Consider the following 23,218-nt stretch of genomic DNA (forward strand, 5'->3'; position numbering starts at 1 on the left):
TGGTTCTACTCTCATTGAGAGATTGCATGTGGGTGTAAGTGTGTATATACGCACATGTACCCATCAGGGGTACTGAAAGTCTTCTGTGCGACCCGCCTTAGCCTTGGGGCATCACCTGATCCTCTGTTATGTAACAGTGTGTTATCAATGTTCACCCCCTGGCTGTTAAGGTGTGTGTTTGCTGTCTGGCTGTGTCATAGGCCCTGTTCCCACTACGCGCGATGGAGAGTCGGAGGAGTGAAAGAGCTTTCTACTTTTCAATTCTCATTCTTGGTCGGCAGATTAAATTAGCTAGCTGAATGCTGACGTTTAGCTGAACCGTAGCTTGCTAGGAGCTCTTAAGCTTACGCTAGCGTGTTAGACTTACATTAGAACAAACCCGGCTTCGTTTTATTAATATCATGGAAGTCATGCAAGGTAAAAGCATATTGTGACTGAAAAAGTAGATGATTCCTTGTGGGATATCTTCTTCCCGGGATGTCGGTGGCTCAGTGCAGTCAAGCAGCAACAATTTCAGAATGTAACCGGTTGTTTCTTCAATTTCAGGGGGAAAAATAGAGGGTATTCTTGCGAGAAGTCCACTTTTTTTCTGATCTCGCCTCTGCCTCTTACTCACTCCTATGAAATGTATCGTCATTTATCCATACAGAATTGCTAGGGTCCTCACGGTACGATATTATCACGATACTTAGGTGCTTAGGTGAGAAAACGAGTGTTGATCAGTCCTGTAAATAAAAGTGCTGAAAACAAATTGGCCCCCTATTTAAAACGAAGATGGAGAAACGGCTATGAAGGAATAATACTGGAGTTTTGGTACAGCCAACCAGCACGATATATTTATATATTGTGTGTGTGTGTGTGTGTGTGTATATGTAAATATATAATATGTAAATATATAATATAAAAATATATAAATATAATCTATAATATAATATATAAATATATAATATATATAATACATATATAATACATATACATATATATATATATATATATATACATGTATATACATATATACATATGTATATGTATATGTGTGTATGTATGTATATATGTATGTATATAAGTATGTATATATATAATATGTATATAATACATATATATATATATATAAGTATGTATATATATGTATGTATATATGTATGTATGTGTATATATATTATGTATATATGTATTATATATTATATTATATATATATTTATATATTTTATATTATATATATATATATTCTATATATATATTATATATATATATATATTTTTATATTATATATATATATATATATTTTTATATTATATATATATTTACATATTATATAATATATATTTATATATTTATTTATTGTTAAAAATAATATTGTGATATGTAACTATTGATTTCCCCCCTCCACTAACTAACGGCCAATGTTCCTAATGTGGTCTGAGTCAAAGTCCAGTACTGTGTCTGAATCCACTGTCGTCCCACTAGGCCACACCACAGACTTTTCGAGGTAGTAGTGCAGTTGACTGCTATTAGCTTTCCCTCTTTCCAAGTCGGAGCGTTCCCCCTGTTCTCTAAAGTGGCTGCCTACCCCAGGGGAAAAGCCCAGCGCTAGATTGCACCACAGCAGTAGATTCAAGTGGTAGTAAATTGAAGTCGCCGCAAATGTCTTAGAGATGTTTTATTTACATAGCTGATTCTGATTGGGGTTGAAAGTACCGCTACTCAGCATGACGGCCTCTGGTCACGCTTTAGAAATTAGCTGTAACAGTAAGCCTCGTGAAAGCTGAATCAATGGTGTGTAGGTGTGGGGGTTCATCTCATCCACTCAGAGAGGGGAGAAGTTCAGATGCCGCATTGCCTTGTGCTGATGTGTAAACCTTACTACCTCCTAATGTTATAAATATAAGGATTTCTGTAAGCCTATGTCACGGTAGAGACCTTCACTGTATCTCCACCTCGCGTCGCTACAACTCCCCAAACTCCCACTGCCCTTCACCCGACTTCAGATCACAGGCAACCAAGTGGAGAAGGAGAAGAATGTAGTTCGCCCCTCATTCCCCACCCATGCACCCTTCTCATATGCATGTGCGCGCAATGCAAATGTGTTTTCGCAGTGCACGTGTCTGTCGGCACGCATGCGTGGCTGTATGTGTATTGCTCGCTGCCCAGGCTTCTCCTCCAGGCTAGTGTTCTGTTCTTTCTGTATGACAGAGTATGCCACAGCAGTGACAGTAGAGGTTATCAGGGATCGAGTGCAAAACAATGTCACAGGAAATCAATGGAGACCTTCACAGCATGGCCAGGAGAGGCAGCACAGAGACCGAGAGCCTGACGAGACCTGTCACTGCCAGGTAGGGAAGCACAGCAGACATGGAGGACACGCCAAGACACGGGGGGGGGTAAACAAGGGCTGCAGTGTGTGTGCAAGGTTTTCCAAGCCTCCACTTCAGCTCGAACGTTACAGCCCTCGAGTCAGAGCTGTGGTCAGGTTGCAGGGGAAGCCAGTGGGGTGAGATCAGGTAGCCGGAGAGACGGGTCATCCTGGAACAGCTTGAGACAGACTCACCACAGGAACCCTTCAACGACCAGAGGATAACCGAGCTGAACTTTCTGCATCGTTACCCATTCACACTGAAGCGACAGTAAAGGGTCCTAGTCATCTCCACCACTCGCTAATCGTCTATTCATTATCAGGTCACAGTTTTCACCCGTTACAACAACTCTGTCTCCTAATAAGGATAAAGGACGCTAACATTTTGGCAAACTGTTTGGCTACATTTATTTCAGCTCTTAATTCTAGTCTCCATGTATATTCCACCCCGGCCCTGGGGGTTGTGTATGAAGACCACGCAGCCCAGTCTCTTTTGTAGTCCATCTATACCAGGGCTGGTATTCATAAAGCGTCTCAGAGTAGGAATGCTGATCTAGGATCAGGTCCCCCTTGTCTACATAATGTATTCAATAAAACCTCAAGCTGATCACTAGGTCAGCACTCCTACTCTTAGACGTTTTATGAATACAGACCCAAGCCCTGTATGTCTGAGCTGTAGTCGGTCCCAGGGAGCATGGTTGTCGTTCTGTCAGGGTGTGTTGTCATCGCAGTGCTGTGATGTGACGCCTGGTCGCTGCCGGCTGTCTGCCAGTCACCCAGTATGTATCACCATCTGCTCCCGACACAACCGACTACGCCATCTTACCGTCACCACAGCTAATATTAGACTATTCATGTTATGTTACTGTAGAATCCCTCCTCGGGTCACCACTGCCTGTCACCCTCTCAAGCTGTCACTCTCGTCTTTGTATAGCTTAGCCTACATTTGAGTCGGCCTAATAGTAGTACGGTCATGGATTGTGTGTGTGTGTGTGTGTGTGTGTGTGTGTGTGTGTGTGTAGGCCTTTGTGTCTTTGATCAAAGTATCTGAAAGCACCTGCTGTTGTGTATGGGTTTCTCACCTCTGTCCAAATGTGTATTACACATGTTTTATAATTAAGCAATAAGGCCGAGTGGGTGTGTTATATGGTCAATATACCACGGCTAAGGACTGTTCATAAGCACGACACAACGTGGAGTGCCTGGACACAGCTCTTAGCCGTGGTATATTGGCAATATACCACAAACCCCCAAGGTGCCTCATTGCCATTATAAACTGGTTACCGATGTAATGCCACTCCCCCCTCGGGCCTTATTGATTAATTATATCACAATTCTATGCGTAGGCTAACTCTTTATCTCAAATGCATTATTGTCCTGCGAGGCGGTCTGTTCCACAAGTGACTTTTTCTTGTCCTTGGTCACTTGGCATTGTCACGATACAGTAACAACAGCTCTCTCCACCTGGAGCACGTGGTGTCATGTACAGTCATTTCTCTGGTAGTTGTAGCTCTCTGTAATTATGACGAGTGAGCAGAGTAATTACCCGCTCCAGCGTGTGTTTGCGTTGTGTGGGCCAGGGCTTGCGCGGTGCACAGGCACCCCGAGAGGGAGGTGGCGGGGGAAGCATCTTCAGAGGCCCAACTAATTGCTCTGGGAGTAATTAAAAGGCATTCAGTTCCTGCTTTACGTCTTCTGTAGTTGGGGCCAGTGCTGTGTCTGCCTGGGGGCCTCAAAGCCCTTCATGTTTCCTATGGCACTTACCATTTTCTGCCTCCCCTATTTATCTCTATTTAGCTTTTGCTGTTTGTTTGGGGATAAAAACTCATCCCTTTCACCTCTATGTGTGCCATCCTCTGTGCCTTGGGTTGCAACGGGTCTGTCTGGAGGACTTTTCTTGCACCTCCTATTTTGGGCTGCGGCGGCTCATCTCTTTCAGTTTTGGAACTGTTCGTATTAGAGACGTATCGTTGCTCGGCATAACGAGATGTGTTTGCCAAACACGTCCCGTATAGTTGTGTGGCTGTGGTAGTCCGTCTGTCCTCCCTCCAGCTTTTGCGTAGTAGTTTTGGCCCAGTTCTACTGTGTCTGTCGGCCTTGACTCTGTGTTTTGGACACCCAGAGACATGACAGAACTCCCACTCTCTCCTGACGGCCGTCCAGCTGAATAAAGGGCCCTTTCTCAGGGTGCTGCAGCTGGAGCCTATCTGGGATTGGGACTGATAGCGTATCTCGGCCGCCACGCCGAATAAGGAGAGACTTTGTGCCGTAGCAGCGGGATCAGAACAGGACTCTTGGAATCGCCTGTATTTCCCCAAAACATAAAACATGATACATTTGTGAGGTCATCTGGTTCTCAGCTGATTTAAAAAAATATATATATAAAATAAAAAAAATCTTGCTGTGAATGAGTTTTGTACATGGTGTGTGTATATGTGTGTACTACTGTCGCATGCCAAAAGTGAATCACAGAGGATTGTGCTGAGCGTACACAAATGTCATTCACACTCTGCCTTGTGAGATCGCTCAACATTATAATAGAATGATGAATAGAAACTCTGTGGAAAGGATTTACGATCCTCACAAAACATCCCTTTCCGCGTACCAGTAGCTAACATCATTAAACGATGTCAGACTGAGAAATGGCCTGGATCATACGTTTACTGGAGACAGATGTCGGGGATGGGAATGAGAACAGGGATTGACGGATCATAAGGCTGAGTGGAGAGAGACAGAAACCGATAGGGATGGAGCGATGAAAGAGAGGAGAGTGCGTTTGAGCGGGAGAAGAGACGGAATAAAACAGAGATGGATTAGCCTAGGTAGAGGGACACATATAAAAAGAGAGCGAGTTAAAACATTAGAGCGAGAGTTTGAGCGGAGAAGAGAAGACCCTGAATAAAGTAGTGGTAGATTAGGAGTCTAGGGAGGCTTTTTATAGCGACGGGGTGGTGGTGAAGCCTGATTCTTTGTGACTGTCATATTAAGGCGAGTCCTTGTGGTTCAGGGAACACGTTCCTGCTCTCTTCCTCCTCCCCATCCCTCGCTCTCTCCCACTTTACGTCCTCTCCCCCTCTCTCCTCAATTTTCTTTTCACCCTTCTCTTCCTTAGCTGAGTATGAAGTAGCCTAGTTGTGTGCATCCTCGTCTGTTTCTCTCTGAAGACGACATGGCGAGGGAGGGTGAGAATGGACAGAAGGAGGGGGTAGAGTAGGGTTGGGCGATATTACGATAGTATCTGATATCGAAGATGATTGAGAGCCATCGTCGATGGTGACGACGACATGATGTGACAGACTACTTATAGGCTATTTCAACTTGACTGGTACCGGGCAGTAAAGAGCTGACCGGGTAACCCACAGCAGGGCCATGCCAAGTGGCCTATTCCTTTGGTATAGCCTGCATAACATATTATCAATAAATGTGTTGTAAACACATTTACAGAATGCAGGAGAACAATGCAGAGAGTAGAGATTTTCACCAAAGCAGCGCAAAATGTCCAGAGAAATATTTTTCTCTCTCTCAATTTAGGATGATCTATTCTAAGCCATTTAGCCCAAGCCTATTTTATTTTTTTATAGCAGACACTCCGGGGTCTTAATTATTTTAAAACACGTTCTTTTTTTCCATTTGACATAAATACGACTTTAGTTTTTATGCATTTTCTCCTGCCAATCTAACCTAACCACTGCTTGGTATGGCAACTGCACCGCCCTCGATCGCATGGCGCTGCAAATTATTTTTTTTAAATTTTTTTAACCTTTATTTAACCAGGCAAGTCAGTTAAGAACAAAGTCTTATTTTCAATTAAGGCCTAGGAACAGTGGGTTAACAGTGGGTTAACTGGGTTAACTGTTAACTGAACGACAGATTTGTACCTTGTCAGCTCGGGGGTTTGAACTTGCAACCTTCCGGTTACTAGTCCAACGCTCTAACCACTAGGCTACCCTGCCGCAATGACCCTTCTATTTTATTGTTGCACTGTTAATTCACACTCACTCCATGTACACTCTACACACTCACCCACAAGCACTCACTCACACTGACACGCCAACACACATGCTCACACACTCAAAGCACACATTCATACTGATTCTACACACACGCACGCACACACACAAACAATTATTATATATGCTGCTGCTACTCTGTTTATCATATATCCATCCTGACGCATAGTCACTTTACCCCTATACATATCTAAACCTACCACTCCAGTATCCCTGCACTTTGTAAATATGGTATTGGCACTGACCCTGGAACTGAATGTATTCATACCCCGTGACTTATTCAACATTCTGTTACGGCTTGGATTACATATTTGTTTCTCACCCATCTACACACACCATAATGACAAAGTGAACCTGTTTTTTGAAATGTTTGCACATTTATTGACAAAGAAATACAGACATCTAATTTACGTAAGTATTCACACCACTGAGTCAATACTTTTGTAGAAGCACTTTTGGCAGCGATTACAGCTGTGAGTCTTTCTGGGTAAGTCTCTAAGAGTTTTCCACATCTGGATTGTGCAACATTTGCCCATTATTCTTCTCAAAATTCTTCAAGCTCTGTCAAGTTTGTTTTTGATCCTTGCAAGACAACCATCTTCAGGTCTTGCCATAGATTGTCAAGTAAATTTAACTCGACGGTAACTCGGCCACTCAGGAACATTCACCGTCTTCTTGGTAAGCAACTCCAGTGTAGATTTGGATTGTGTTTTAGGTTATTGTCCTGCTGAAAGGTGAATTCATAGGGCTGGGCTGTTATTGTGGCCGTATTACTGCCACACCGGCAGTCCAATTCCAAGTGGCTGTTTAGTCAAGGTAATTAGGCTCCTCCAAACTGTGATGCAGCTGATGGTCATTAGTAGCCTACCAAACTTGCTAATTGCCTGGTACTCGGAGCTCTATTGTCCCTCGTCCATGCAAATGTTTTCGGAAATCATTCACTTTGAGAGACCATGAACTCATGTTGCTCAACATTTCTATAGGCTATAGGCTATGCAATTGAGTGAGAACTGAGTTTTGATGGCCTCTATTAAAAATAAGAGGATACCATCAGTGTTCTATAGGCTAGGCCTACTATATTTAACAACTTTCCTAATATTAAGCACATTGCTTCAGTTTACAACAGGCGTATAGCCTACCTGGCTGGCATGAAAATGGACCACGGGAAAAGCGTCCTCCATTCGCTATTTAACTGTATAGATGACCTGTTTCGATTCAGGTGCATGATAATGGTCCATTCAGCAACCATCAGTCATGTGTTCCAGGTGCATGTTGTGTTAGCTAATCCAAGTTTATAATTTTAAAAGGATAATTGATCATTAGAAAACCCTTTTGCAATTAGGTTAGCACAGCTGAAAACTGTTCTGATTTAAGAAGCAATAAAACTGGCCTTCTTTAGACTAGTTGAGTGTCTGGAGCATCATCATTTGTGGGTTCGATTACAGGCTCAAATTGGCCTGAAACAAAGTACTTTCTTCTGAAACTCGTCTGTCTATTCTTGTTTTGAGAAATGAAGGCTATTCCATGCGAGAGATTGCCAAGAAACTGAAGATCTCGTACAACGCTGTGCACTACTCACTTTACAGAACAGTGCAAACTGGCTCTAGCCAGAATAGAAAGAGGAGCGGGAGGCCCCAGTGCACAACTGACCGCGTTTGCGGTCACTTGAACCCTACTTAGCTGAGATGCCTGTGACGGGCATTGGCTAATAATAATTATTTGAGAGAGCCATGTGAGTGAGAGGTGCTTCCTAGCACGGCAGCTCGGCAGGGAGAAGGGAATTATAATTCTTATATTCAGCCCAAGGACACAAGGCCACTTAGGCTGCAAAAAGGCATGGATTTTTGTAGGTGGCATTACGGCCACACAAGGGGGATTCTGCTGGGAAATTCGAGGCCTGGTGAGAATATTATCAAGTGCTTGTTAAATTGTGGAGAGACTGATGAAGTGTGTGCAGCCTGCACAAGAGAAAACAAAGCAACAACAACAGCAACTTTCGCATATTCGCATAATGAAGCCTTAGAATGTATTAATAATCAAAAGATATAGCCCAATGTTTGTATCACAACTAAAGTTGCATAAATAACTCTAAATAAAGCATGTAGGTGGACCTGTTTCTTTGTTAACTGCTCAACACAGAATAGCTGCATGTGTGCACTTCCTTGGAAATTGTTTGGCGAAAATATCCTTTCTATTTTATTCAGCTATGCTCAATTGTATTCTTCAAACTATAAAATTATTTTGCTACGGAATTCTAAGCAAATCTTGTCTGCTAAATGAACTAGTGTAGCCCACAGCCATATGGCATAGCCATATCAGGGCCTAACATAAAGACAACTCGGAGTATGATATTCTGTTCTTTGGAAAAAAGACTACTTTTTCTTCATATCATGTTTCTTTAGACCTGTCTAAAATGGATAATGGAATTATTGTCCTGGTGTTGGGTATATTAAATTGATTTATTACATTTTTTAATATGTATATTTACTAAAGGTCTGCATCAGTGGCTTGTAGGCTATGCGTGGAAGCCTAGAGAACGTGTTTGTTAATTAACGGTCAATTACCATGAGACCGGCAGTTATTCGCTGGACAATCACAGGCCGACAAAATGTCATGGCCGTCACAGCCCTAGGAAGGACTCCTGTATCTTTGTAGCGACTGGGTGTACTGATACCCCCATCCAAAGTGTAATGAATCATTTCACTATGCTCAAAGGGACTGTCTGACCTTCTTTGGGAGGCATTGGAAAACCTCCCTGGTCTTTGTAGTGGAATCTGCGTTTGAAATTCACTGCTCGACTGAGGGACCTTACAGATAATTGTATGTGTGGAGTCCATGTTAAGCATTATTACTGCACACAGTGAATCCATGCAACTTATTATGTGACTTGTTCAGCACATCTTTAGGCTTGCCATAACAAAGGGTTTGAGTACTTATTGACACAAGATTTTTCAGCTTTTCATTTTTATTAATTTGTAAAAATGTTAACATAATTCCACTTTGACGTTATGGGTTATTGTGTGTGTGTGTGTGTGTGTGTGTGTGTGTGTGTGTGTGTAGGCCAGTGGCAACAAAAATTAAATTGTAATCCATTTTAAATTCAGGCTGTAATACAACTAAATGTGGAAAAAGTCCAGGGGTGTGAATACTTTCTGAAGGCTCTATATATTTATCATCTCCCCCCCCCGACTAAGTACCAGCTGATAGAAGGAGCAAAATGAGGAAACATACTGCTGTCAGTTATATTAGCTGAACGATTACACTGCAGCAGCAACCTGTGTGTGTGAATATCCAGTCAGATTTATATATTTTCTTTGATCAACAAGTGCTGTTTAGCTAGGATTTTAAATGGCCTAGTGCTTTCAGCATGGCTTTATGATGCAGGAGTTTGATTTGGTGTTAAGGGAATTGATAGTGCGTGTGTATTTCTGCTGAATAGGACACTAGTATGATGATAAACCAGGCATTCTGAAGATCGGTCTCAACAGGAGAAATCCTCTGTCAAACCCCCTCGCCTCTCTTTCTTTAATCTCTCTTTCTCTCTCTCTCTCTCACATTCTAGTACAGATGAGTTGCTGTAGTCATCGTTTTCGTGGTGTCATTTCATTGAGTAGTAGGGGTGAATCTTGGTCAGTGTATGTTAGTGTTTGGGCGTGCATGTTCAAAAACAGTGTATTACTGTATGCCATGTGTGCATGTTGTTTTATTGTGGTCGTCAGCATATCAATGTGTGTTTTGTCTTCTCCCCAGATCTGCCCAGAGCCTGAGAGAAGAGAGACGGCCTACTGTGTAACTGGGCCTATGACCAGCGGTGTCCCACCCTCCCATTGAAAGCGATGTGTGTGGGAGGTGGAGGCCGCAGCATCAGCAGAGTGTGTGTGGGGCTCCTCTCCCTCTCCCCTACTCCCCACTCTGGCCTGGGATGCCAGCTCCCTGCCCCCCTGCCTGCTGTCCTGCCCTGAGCTCTCCTGGGGAGCCATGAACACCTACAGAGATCGAGGGGTCACCTGCACCTCCTCAGACCTGCTGGAGAGGGGCGGAGGGGGAGGGCCTGGGTCCCTCCTCACACAACATGCCGCCTTCCACCTCACCCCCAACGGCCACCCTGCCCCCTCCTCTGACCCAGCCACCCAATCACGTGTCTCCGTTCCCAAGATGGGCGTCCGCGCCCGTATTGCTGAGTGGCCACCGCGCCATGCGCAATCGAGGGAGTCGCTCCTGGAGAACGGGCAAGGCGGTAATCACCATGTAGACGACCCCTTCACGACGACCACATCTTTCCCCATCTCGGAGGTCGGGCTGGTGAGGGGAGGAGTGGCTCGTTTACCAAGGCGACGCACAAAGGACATGGAGTTCCGTGGTGTGTACGGAGGTGAAAGAGTGTCTCCCTCAGGCCTGCGTGCCTTCCCCCCATTACGGCAGCGGTCCAACAGCGAGGTGACTCTGAGCGAGCAGGATGAGAACGAGGTGGAAGGTCGTGGAGGTGCTAATCTGTTCCGGGAGTACGGCAGCACCTCCTCCATCGACGTGCAGGGCATCCCCGAGCAGAGCTTCTTTGACATGCTCAGCCAGTTCCACCAGGAGAGGCCCGACCAGCGCAGCACTGCCCCCGGACGCCTGGGGGAGCTACTGTACACCAACTCCCCTCTCTCGGCACCCCTCCTCACGGGCCACTCCCCCACGCCCACATCACGGGGGGAGGATGGAGGGATGGGGCGGTCAGAGAACAGGGTGAGAAAGAAGAGCGGGGGGACAGAGTCGTCTCTGGGGACGTCCTCTCTGTTCCGGAAGCTCCGCAGCTCCAGCAGAGGGGAGCTGGACAGAGGGGAGGCGTGGGAGGACGGGGGAGGCCGTAACTCTACAGATACACCCTACAAACCCTGGGTGTGCCCCAAGAGCTTTGTCCACTACGACGCCCAGAGCATCCTGTTTGACCTCAATGAGGCGGCTGCTCAGCGCGCCTACGTAGCCAAGCGGAGGAACACTGCCACCGGTGCATCGGCGGCCTCAGTCTCCCTGGCTGTGTCACGGTCCTCAACTCTGAGTGGGTTGGACGCTACCTACTCCAGCGTTGAGGACCTGACGCTAGACCTCAACCCCAGCGCGCCCACACCCTCCCTGGGCATGGACCCTCTGGACGCCCCCCCCGGTGGCCCCAACTCCAGTCCGCTCCTCCTCAGTTGCCCCCACTTCCACAACGAGACTGGGGGCCACGGGGAGCGCAACGTCAGCTTCCTGAGCTCCTCGGCCGAGCGGGGAGGGGAGGGGGGCGCTGGTGACCTGGCGAGGGGCAGCCTTCGGCGTAGCAACGCCAGCGTGTCGGTGGTGGAGGTACCCATAGAGCAGCAAGTCACCAGAATGGACAGGCTGAAACTCTGTAGCATCGAGCACGTGGACCTGGGGGCACGCTACTACCGAGACTACTTCCACGGGAAAGGTAACAACTCCTCTGATCTTGCCTACCAATCCTGCCTAACTACTTTTACTATAACTATTCACAAAAGTCTAGCGTATCACTAGTGTTTCCACTGGCGGTACTCTCTCCTCCTCCATCCAGCTGTCCCTGTACGGGCAGCCAACCTGGCAGCGGTCCCAGAGGATAACATGTACCTGCCTCTTGTCTGTTGACAAACTGAGTTTGTAGCTCAGAGAAGAATTAGCTTAATCCCTCACACACACGTTTTTCTTTCTGCCCCTGCACATTAATCCTGACACTGGTCCCCCCCCCATCCTACAGAACAGCTGTGTGTGTGTGTGTGTGTGTGTGTGCGCTCCCAGAATTCCCTCTCTAGACCCTGGAAAAATAGATAGCTACCCCAAGGACTAAATCATCTGGTAAGAGCCTAATTAGAGACAGATGTTGTCAGGGTTTGTGACGCTTGCAACCACCGAGATGAAGGTTACCGCTCCAAAAATACTACTGCCTGTCCCCCTGAACGCTGCGTGGAACGTGAGACTGCTCCAGAGCAGTAACTGCGATGCCCTGCGTGCATGTCAAAAAGCCTCGCCCAGAAAGCTGACATTTTAGACTGCAAGACCAAGCTGGAATGCTAAACAGTGCTGAGCCTCTTCAATTATGCAGGGACGAGTTTGAGTTTGAAAACGTACAGTTCTTTCACTAGTTTCTTCCTCCTCCACTCACAAGTAGGAGAAGTCGAGTAAGCTGTTACTGTATCATGTGGAAATTGTTTACAGCCTTTTTACTTCAGGAATGCGTCTTATCAGAGATTTCCACTTATTCATCAAACTTTAGATAAGCAGATAGGCTACTCAGTCTTCAGTCTGTCACACACTTATAATAAAATGTAATAAAATGCCCTGTGGAATGTTCTGTTTATGGAACCAACCTTTCTGGCCACGATACGCCTATACCACGCAAAGCAATAAGGCTAGTATGTCAAAGCAAGCGATTGTATCGCCGTGGCTTAAATAAAAAATATAATTGAATTTAGTCATTTTGTAGATTCCTATTGTGTTCTCTACCTCCTGAAGGTTACTCAAGCACGTGACTTCCTCTGGAAGAGTAGAATCTGTACCGAGCAAAGCCGTGCTCGCCGTGCAATCTTCGTCTGTCATTTGTAGCTCTATTCGATGTCCTCAGGTTCCTTGATGAGCTGATTAATTCAACGTGCAATTGAAAATGTATTGAAACCACATGCATACAAGCACTGCAAGCGCTGCTGTTATCGCACTTTTCAGCGGAGCATATCTCTTCTCTTTCCCTCCTCCGCTCTCTCCTTTCACTCTCAAACCCCTACTTTCCCTCCTCCATTTTTCCATGTCCGAGGGCTGTTATTAAAATGATCAATACACGTGTTCAACAGTACCAAAGGCATGCCCAGACATGTTGTGAACGCACTCTGTCCCTGTGTGTCACTGCAGAGCACTCTAACTACTTTGGCACGGACGACAAGCTGGGTCCGGTGGCTGTGAGTATCCGCAGGGAGAAACTGGACGACACTAAAGACCTGAAGGACCAGTACCAGTACCGCGTCATCGCCAGAACCAGTGAGGTACTAACACCCAACCCACCTCCCACTGCCTGCCTACGCACAGCTAGAGGGAACACTGAGTAGGGTGAATACTGATGATGCCATGATATGTTTGTTTGAATAGGCAGAGTGTGTGTGGGAGTTTTGCAGATTTTTTGTACGCTGTTATTTATGCCTGGACTGGACCTCAGTGAATCCCCGCAGCCCATGTTGGCTCCACATCCACTACCTTCTCGCTCCACACCTTCCCCTCGCTCCATTTACCTTCCCTTCTCCCTCCAATCTCTCCATTCTCTACCAGTGGAACTTTCCACCTGACCAGGCCCTGCTTAGAACAGCCAAGCCAAACACTGCCCTGGTCCGCTGGTAGGCCTCCCTCCACTAATACCCCAGCTAGTTATACAGTGGGGCAAAAAAGTATTTAGTCAGCCACCAATTGTGCAAGTTCTCCCACTTAAAAAGATGAGAGGCCTGTAATTTTCATCATAGGTACACTTCAACTATCACATTGTAGGATTTTTAATTAATTAATTTGCAAGTTATGGTGGAAAATAAGTATTTGGTCAATAACAAAAGTTTATCTCAATACTTTGTTATTTACCCTTTGTTGGCAATGACAGAGGTCAAACGTTTTCTGTAAGTCTTCAAGGTTTTCACACACTGTTGCTGGTATTTTGGCCCATTCCTCCATGTAGATCTCCTCTAGAGCAGTGATGTTTTGGGGCTGTTGCTGGGCAACACGAACTTTCAATTCCCTCCAAAGATTTTCTATGGGGTTGAGATCTGGAGACTGGCTAGGCCACTCCAGGACCTTGAAATGCTTCTTACGAAGCCACTCCTTCGTTGCCCGGACGGTATGTTTGGGATCATTGTCATGCTGAAAGACCCAGCCATGTTTCATCTTCAATGCCCTTGCTGATGGAAGGAGGTTTTCACTCAAAATCTCACGATACATGGCCCCATTCATTATTTCCTTTACACGGATCAGTCGTCCTGGTCCCTTTGCAGAAAAACAGCCCCAAAGCATGATGTTTCCACCCCCATGCTTCACAGTAGGTATGGTGTTCTTTGGATGCAACTCAGCATTCTTTGTCCTCCAAACACGACGAGTTGAGTTTTTACCAAAAAGTTATATTTTGGTTTCATCTGACCATATTTTCTTTTTTTTACCTTTATTTTATTTTACTAGGCAAGTCAGTTAAGAACAAATTCTTATTTTCAATGACGGCCTAGGAACAGTGGGTTAACTGCCTGTTCAAGGGCAGAACGACATTCTCCCAATCTTCTTCTGGATCATCCAAATGCTCTCTAGCAAACTTCAGACGGGCCTTGGACATGTACTGGCTTAAGCAGGGGGACACGTCTGGCACTGCAGGATTTGAGTCCCTGGCGGCGTAGTGTGTTACTGATGGTAGGCTTTGTTACTTTGGTCCCAGCTCTCTGCAGGTCATTCACTAGGTCCCCCCGTGTGGTTCTGGGATTTTTGCTCAACATTCTTGTGATCATTTTGACCCCATGGGGTGAGATCTTGCGTGGAGCCCCAGATCGAGGGAGATTATCAGTGGTCTTGTATGTCTTCCATTTCCTAATAATTGCTCTCACAGTTGATTTCTTCAAACCAAGCTGCTTACCTATTGCAGATTCAGTCTTCCCAGCCGGGTGCAGGTCTACAATTTTGTTTCTGGTGTCCTTTGACAGCTCTTGGGTCTTGGCCATAGTGGAGTTTGGAGTGTGACTGTTTGAGGTTGTGGACAGGTGTCTTTTATACTGATAACAAGTTCAAACAGGTGCCATTAATACAGGTAACAAGTGGAGGACAGAGGAGCCTCTTAAAGAAGTTGTTACAGGTCTGTGAGATCCAGAAATCTTGCTTGTTTGTTGGTGACCAAATACTTATTTTCCACCTTAATTTGCAAGTAAATTCATAAAAAATCCTACAATGTGATTTTCTGCATTTTTTTTCCTTCTCATTTTGTCTGTCATAGTTGAAGTGTACCTATGATGAAAATTACAGGCCTCTCCATCTTTTTAAGTGGGAGAACTTGCACAATTGGTGGCTGAATAAATACTTTTTTGCCCCACTGTATGTCAAACTTCCTCATTCAAGCAAAGATGTAGCCTGACGACTCAAACTGAATTATTCCGTTGCTCTGTCGTTCGCTACATACTTTTAGTCTGAGACTGCCGTCGTTTGAAGTAGTTTGTGGTGAAGAGGGACGTTGTATAAAACAAAGTAATTGGCGATTTGGATCGTCTCTAACCAATCAAGAGTATCAAAGCCAATGACACCTTTTCAAACCTCCGCTTTACCCATGGCTGTTCTGGCTCTGGCCCAACCCATCGGTTTTTGGACCAATCAGACACGCCCTGAATGTGATCCCCATTCGGTGAAGGGTCGTGGAGGTACTCCGATCCAGACTCATTGTGGAGAAGAAACGAACGTTCGTTAGAGTGTCGTAGTGTTTGGCCGGAGAGAGGAGTCTGGGTAGCCAGGCAAGCAAAGATGTGCTCTGATTGGATCACCACCCCTCCAGCCCTGGGACAGGGCATTCTCTATGATTGGCCCAATCACCCGTCTAGCTTTTCCGAAGTCCTCTTTAGTAGGTTATAAACAAAAGTGGGCACTTTCTCCTTGGGCAGGGTTTTTGCACTCCCATTAACGTACTAGGGCACCACCAGAAGCACTGAAATATTTACGTGGAAAACCCCATAAGCAATCCAAGCCACGATTTCTTTAGGGCACTCAAGGGTCCACATATACCTGGCACTACCTTTCCTGCACACACAGGTTCTCTCGTACTCTACGACTGATTTGAATGATTGACTTCCACTGCACAAATAGCGAGCCTAATAGACTTGGGTGTACATAGCGTTTCTGCTTGCACCCTGTCTAATACATGTGCTTCCCAATAGTGACCGGTGAGTCCTGTGGCCGTGCCCTTCTGGTTGGCTGCTGCCCTCCCTCGTGTTGTTTTTAGCTGGATTACATGGCTGCCTGGCCTCATCACCTTAGCCCCTATGGAACAATGGGCTGCTCCGCCGCCTGTGTCTACAGAGCTCAGCTCACACAGACACTCCACTCAGGCCTGCCCTTGGTTCCCACAGAGAGAGCGAGAGAACGCTCACTACCCCTCCCTCCCTTCTCCCATACTCTCTAATTGAAGTCTGAACGATGCTGACACAGCATGCTGTAACCACACGATACACACTCAGTCACACACACACACACATTCTTACACATAACCCACAAATGCCCCAGATTGGCGCAGTCAGTCACTGCTGGACGCCAACATAGGGTTTCCCACCCTGCCTCTCAGGGGGAGAGATGGATTGGAGGTACTTGTCAGAGGTTAGAGGTCACCGGGGGAAACAACATTGTCTCTGCATCTGATAAAAGGACTTATGGAGTCCATTGACAAGAGGAGCTCTATATTGTGCCGGAAGGCAATCTGAATAGCTGGAATTTAACCTGCACTGTTTTGGGGTTTCTTTTCCGCCACGCCAAACACTTGATTTCGTTAAGGTGAAGCACTCTCTCGCCCCGTCTAGTTCCTCAGCACTGTGTTGCAGTTTTAATGAAGCACGGTGCCGCGGTCTCTGAGTACCTTGAATAACGTATAGCTCTCTCAGCGCCTGAGATTATTATAGCCCCGCTGTCTGGAAACACCCCGAGTACAGATTGCAGATATGCCCTGATAGGACATCTGTCCTATTTCTCAATGTCTCTAAAAAACAAAAACATTTAAACTCCCCGGCGACATAGATGTGAGAACGTTCTCTTCAAGTTATTGGACAATAAAGTACATTTCATCTCCTTTGTGTGTATTTCTTTTTTTTTTTTTTTTTACATCTCTAATGAGTCCAATGTCCTCTGTGTGTAGCTGGTGACGCTGCGGGGGTCCATCCTGGAGGATGCTGTGACCTCCACGGGCAGGCACGGCACGGTGCGGGGTCTCCCCCTGAAGGAGGTGCTGGAGCAGGTGGTCCCGGAGCTCAGTGTGTCCTGCCTGCGCCTGGCTCTCAGCACGCCCAAGGTCACCGAGCAGCTCCTCAAACTGGACGAACAGGGGGTGAGTCTAGCGGGGTCACGGTCTCAGGCGCGAGTTCTATGATATCTCTGTGCATCTGTCTCTGTCTTACATCACCTCTGATATCACCACCTACAGCTACAGTCATAAACACCAGATGGGAATGTCTCTGTTTGAGCCAGGGGCTGTGGCGTCCGCGTGTGAATGCCGCCTAATATTTGTTTCTTCTCCGGTTTAGCTGAGTCAGAAGCACAAGGTGGGAGTGCTGCTGTGTCGGGCAGGGCAGAGCACCGAAGAGGAGATGTATAACAACGAAGAGGCCACGCCCGCCTTCTCTGCCTTCATGGACCTGCTAGGGGAGCAGGTGTGCCTCCGAGGCTTCACCAACTACGCCGCCCAGCTGGACACCAAGAGTACGTGTCCGCGTGTGTCGGTGTGTGAGGGGGGTGCGTAGTAGGGCGTTCGTTCGCCGGTGACTGCGCGTGCCTAATGTCAGAACAGAGTTTTCTGCATGCCTTCCTGACCTTGCAGTCATAGAATGATTGACTAAAGGGTGTGAACACTGAGGGAAATGAGTGATTCCTGTCAACAGTGTTGCTACATAACTGCCTAATGAAGCAAAAACGTTTAGAAAAAAAGAGTTATGTGGTTTCCTAAAATAGTATTGTAATTCTCTACAGACTACGGCTTTTGATGTGGCGCTCTCTTTCCATTGTGTTCCTTCACTTGTGGAGTTCATGTCTTGGTGCTGAACTGGGACTGGATAACGGAATATTAACCCTGTGTTTGCTTGTGCGTGTGTTTGTTTCTCTCTCGGTTTCCCCCCAGCTGACTCGACGGGCACCCACTCCCTGTACACCACCTACCAGGGCTATGAGGTCATGTTCCACGTGTCCACCATGCTGCCCTACATGCCCAACAACCCCCAGCAGGTGAGACCAACACACACACAGCACGGTCTACCACAGCCCACCCCAGACACCTTCATGCCTACAAGATAGGATTCATCCTGCCTCTTCAACTAACCTTCTATCTCATAGTTGTCTGGTCAATCCCACAGGTGTAGTTACAAAGGCTCAGGCACTCTTCCAGACTCCTAAAGGGTACTCTGGGTAGTGTGGCCATTGTCACAGTCTCACTAATCCTTTGGACGTTCGTCCGAGTGTCACCATCGAGCGTCATACATCTCAGATTCAGAAGACACATGGCGGACGAAGGGTTAAATATTTTGTGTACTGTGGTTTGTTGTAGCGCTGTTCTATAGTTTGTCTGGCTCGGACATGGACAATTTGCAGCTGCTCATCAAATGGAACTTCTCTCTTGCCCCGCTCCCTCGCTTCTCTTTTAGAGTGTTGTTCCTCTTCCATTCTGTGTGTCTGCAGTATTTTTATGGAGTCTTTGTTCTCTTTGAATGGGCTTTTCAGTCCTCTCTCTCATAACTAGTTCAAAGCTGGGTGGGGCTCAGTCTCTAGGTTTTGAAAGACTATTTTTCCCTTTCTGCTTTTAAATAACTCTGCCTTCCTACATATCCCTCAGGGCGTTGTGGTAACGGTGTGTCTGGGTGAACAGTGTCAGTTGTTAAGCTCGCCATTTTTGTGTGTGCGCGTGTGTGTTTAAATCGTTGGCTCAAGTGTTTGCATGAGAACTTAATGTGGGTGAATGCACAAGGTCATATAAACCCCACGAGTGTACTTATGTTGGTAATGTGCTGCTAAAAGTATTTATGTTCCTTGAATTACATGCCAACTGTACAGTCACTGTTGCTAGCACATACTTTTGGTCATGTAGTGTATGTGGACACCTACTCGTTGACCATCTCATTCCAAAATAATGGGCATTAATATGGAATTGGTCCCCCCCCTTTGCTGCTTTAATAGCCTCTACACTTCTGGGAAGGTTTTCCAATAGATGTTGTAACATTGCTGCAGGGACTTGCTTCCATTCAGTCACAAGCATTAGTGAGGTCACTGATGTTGTGCGATTAGGCCCGGCTCGCAGTCGGCGTTCCAATTCATCCCAAAGGTGTTCGGTGGGGTTGAGGTCAGGGCTCTGTGCAGGACCAGTCAAGTCCTTCCACACCGATCTCCACAAACCATTTCTGTATGGACCTCGCTTTGTGCATGGGGGCATTGTCATGCTGAAACAGGAAAGGGCCTTCCCCAAACTGTTGCCACAAAGTTGGAAGCACAGAATTGTCTAGAATGCCATTGTATGCTGTAGCATTAAGATTTCCCTCCACTGGAACTAAGGGGCCAATACTGGACCATGAAAAACAGCCCCACACTATTATTCCTCCTCCACCAAACTTTACAGTTGGCACTATGCATTGAGGCAGGTAGGGTTCTCCTGGCATCCGCCAAACCCAAATTAGTCCGTTGGACTGCCAGATGGTGAAGCGTGATTCGTCCCTCCAGAGAATGGCGGCGAGCTTTACACCACTCCAGCCGACTCTTGGCATTGCGCATGGTATTGTTGCATAGGCTTGTGTGCGGCTGCTCAGCCATGGAAACCCATTTCATGAAGCTACCGACGAACAGTTATTGTGCTGACGTTGCTTCCAGAGGCAGCTTGGAACTAGGGAGTGAGTGTTGCTTCCAGAGGCAGCTTGGAACTCGGGAGTGAGTGTTGCTTCCAGAGGCAGCTTGGAACTCGGTAGTGAGTGTTGCAACCGAGGACAGACTATTTTTTTATGCGCTTCGCGCTTCAGCACTCGGTGGTCCTGTTCTGTGAGCTTGTCTGGCCTACCACTTCGCGGCTGAGCCGTTGCTGCTCCTTGGCGTTTCCCACTTCCCTATAACAGCACTTGACTGGGGCAGCTCTAGCAGGGCAGACATTTGACCAACTGACTTGTTGGAAAGTTAACATCCTATGACGATGCCACGTTGAAAGCCACTGAGCTCTTCGGTAAGGCCATTCTACTGCCAGTGTTTGTCTATGGAGATAGCATGGCTTAGTGCTCAGCAACGGGTGTGGCTGAAATAGCCAAATTCACAAATTTGAAGGGGTGTTCCACATACTTTTGTGAATATATAGTGTAAGCTTGCTAATAGTTGCTAATACATACAACTGTTGCTAAAAGTATGCAAACAGCAGCCTGTGTATGTGAATGGGTAGGTTATGAAAACTCTGTTTAAGCTATAGCAACAGAGATTCCAAGGCTATCGCTGTTAATGAAAATTGGTTCTCAGTTGACCAACCTGGTTAATTAAATAACAAGTTTGATGAATAAAATATCAACTATGTGTGAATGTGTTACGCCAAAGACGGTTTCAGTGTGAAGATGGGCAGAAACTGCTTCTACAATCGAAATCCCCGGTCACACTTGAAGGCAACGTCATGGCGACATTAGCTAGCGTAGCTAATGCGCAAAAAAATGCCATCGGGTCGGACAGTCACGTCGTGCCGAACTGCGCATGTGCAGACATTCAAACGAAAGGCACTCCTTCGATATAAAGTTTCGTTTTTTTGATATATTTATCACATATATATCACATATTTTTTTATGTGCGTGTCAGTTTGTCACTTTCACGGGGTTGTAGTAATGACAGGTTCAGCAACTTAAGACATTGGCTCAAATCTAGGTTTTGCCTTAAGGACACATTTTTCACTTCTCTGTCTGCCAAACCCCCAGTCTGGTGTGTCAAGTCTGCTTCCAGATGCATTCCCAGAAGTATCGCGACGTTGCGCCTCTGGGTTTGAAAACTCTTTGGTTACGCTATATGTGTGCGTGTCCCTGACTGAACTACTTTTATGTGAGTGTGTAAACGGCACAATGGGAGAGAGTAGATGAATATTCAGCACACTGACTCCATCCAGAGGCTCAAAGGCGACAGCGCCAAAATGTTTACTTCTGCCACGCAACCTCTAGGTGTCAGTGTTGATCACCAGTAAACCCTCACTCTGAGGGACGGAAAGGAGAGAGGGAGATCTGCTAAGGCAGTCGATTATAGAGTAATGTTATGTGCCAGAGAGAGGAGGAAAGTCAAAAAGAGAGAGCCGAAGAGGTGACTGACTAAGAGAGGACGTGGAGAGGAGAGCAGGCCCTCCGGTACATCTGGACCGCAGGGGCCTCTCTCAGTTGTCCAGCCCCAGGCAGAACTGGTGTCTCAGGCATACAGAGCTCCAGCAGCACCCCCGTAGGGTGTGTTTAGGCTCTATGCTGTCTTGTGTAATTGACACTTTCACACTGCTGCAGAGAGAGAGGGTGGGCAAGCACCGCAATGGACACGGTATGTATTCTGTCACTGTGTGACTGACATTCACACATACTCAATCGAATGTAGCATTACATAAAGATCTGCTTGTTGGCCTCAGCAGTTCCCTCACTGCTCACTGCCTATATCTGTATCCCAATCTCAGACCTACATCCGCGTAGACTGGCACCAATCTGGCTCTCTCCCGCTCGGTCTCTCTCGGGGACTTTTCCCGAACAATATACCGGGGCGATAGTGAGTCAAGTGAGCCCGTGTGCCAATTCTGGCTCACTCATGTTAATTTGTGCTCGGTCTGTCTCCCCCGCTGACTCTCCTCCCCTCCCTCTGCTTCTGTTTGTCTCTCCCCCTGCCAACTCTGTGTCCTTACCTCCACCCTCGCTCTCACTCCTTTCTGTCTCCCTCTTTCACACGTTCCTTTTTGCTCTCTCTCACCCCCCCCTCTCCCCCCTCTCCTTTTTCTCCCTCAGCTCCTGAGGAAGAGGCACATAGGGAACGACATCGTCACACTAATCTTCCAGGAGCCGGGAGCGCTGCCCTTCACCCCTCAGAACGTCCGCTCCCACTTCCAGCACGTGTTCGTCATCGTCCGCGTGCACAACCCCTGCTCCGACGACACCTGCTACAGGTAGGGGGGAGGGGGCACCAACTCTCACCATGGTATCCATTATGCTGTTGTTATTGGTCGGTTGTTGATGGCTGTTTTTTCTCCCCTCTCTTCAGTGTGGCTGTGACGCGTATGAATGATGTACCCTCCTTCGGCCCACCCATCCCCAGCGGGGTGACGTTCCGCGGCCCTGAAGCCTTCCGCAACTTCCTCTTGGCCAAGGTCATCAATGCCGAGAGCGCCGCGCACAAGTCTGAGAAGTTCCACACCATGGCCACGCGCACACGACAGGAGTACCTCAGAGACTTAGCCGAGAACTGTGTGAGCAGTACACCGCTAGACTCCGCGGGCAAACTCAACAACCTCATCTCGCTGGCGTCGAAGAAGAGAGAGCGGGCGCGGGCGAGGGAGGGGGCCGAGTTGGGAGCGGCCGGGGCGGTGGCGTGGAGGGTGCTGGCCCAGGACTTCAGTGGCGGCGGGTCGGAGATCTCCTGCGCTCTGGGCGTGTCGGCAGAGTACATCCTCCTGGCAGACTGCAACACCAAGGAAGTGGTGTTCAACTGCTTCTGCGCCGACGTGATCGGCTGGACGCCGGAGAGGCTGGCGCTGAAGATCTTCTACGGGAGAGGAGACCACATCGCCGTCAGAGTCCCCGAGGGCTTTGCTCAGGACATCAGGGAGGTGGTGCAGAGGTTAAAGGTGAGCGGGCAGAGGTCACAGAGCTGGGGAAGTTAACCAGGGGTATGGTGGCAGGGAAGAGTATGAGGCAGGGAAGAGTTTAATAACTGGATTTTTTTTTGTGGAAGAAATAGCCTGGGTACAACCTCTCTACCTTGTTGCGTAAGACAATTAAAAGTTTTGCTGAAACCCACTGGCACCCAGGCTAAGATGACTGTGATTCTTGCCAAGAGGAGGTTCAACACTCATACTGAAACTAAAAATCTATGAAAATGGCATGTTTGGCTGTTGTTGTGTGGCAGTATAATTATGTATTTAATGATTCATTTAAAACCACCA

General features: G+C 47.0%; 1 protein-coding gene across 4 annotated transcripts in view; it reads left to right on the plus strand.

The window, feature by feature from the left end:
- Window positions 1-23,218, plus strand: part of LOC112244717 (signal-induced proliferation-associated 1-like protein 3) — an 89,302-nt gene that overhangs the window by 42,457 nt on the left and 23,627 nt on the right. For 3 of the 4 annotated variants that reach the window (XM_024412472.2, XM_024412473.2, XM_042295856.1), the window contains 7 exons: window positions 10,114-11,800; window positions 13,246-13,376; window positions 17,237-17,425; window positions 17,622-17,796; window positions 18,212-18,315; window positions 22,065-22,222; window positions 22,318-22,900. In XM_024412472.2, the coding sequence (XP_024268240.1) occupies window positions 10,342-11,800; window positions 13,246-13,376; window positions 17,237-17,425; window positions 17,622-17,796; window positions 18,212-18,315; window positions 22,065-22,222; window positions 22,318-22,900 (2,799 nt within the window). In that variant the 5' untranslated portion in view covers window positions 10,114-10,341. Of the gene's footprint in view, window positions 1-2,076; window positions 2,334-10,113; window positions 11,801-13,245; window positions 13,377-17,236; window positions 17,426-17,621; window positions 17,797-18,211; window positions 18,316-22,064; window positions 22,223-22,317; window positions 22,901-23,218 lie in introns of those variants that run through there. The other variant, XM_042295857.1, reaches the window with a different exon arrangement.

The sequence above is a fragment of the Oncorhynchus tshawytscha genome, linkage group LG13 (genome assembly GCF_018296145.1).
Source record: "Oncorhynchus tshawytscha isolate Ot180627B linkage group LG13, Otsh_v2.0, whole genome shotgun sequence".
NCBI lineage: Eukaryota > Metazoa > Chordata > Actinopteri > Salmoniformes > Salmonidae > Oncorhynchus > Oncorhynchus tshawytscha.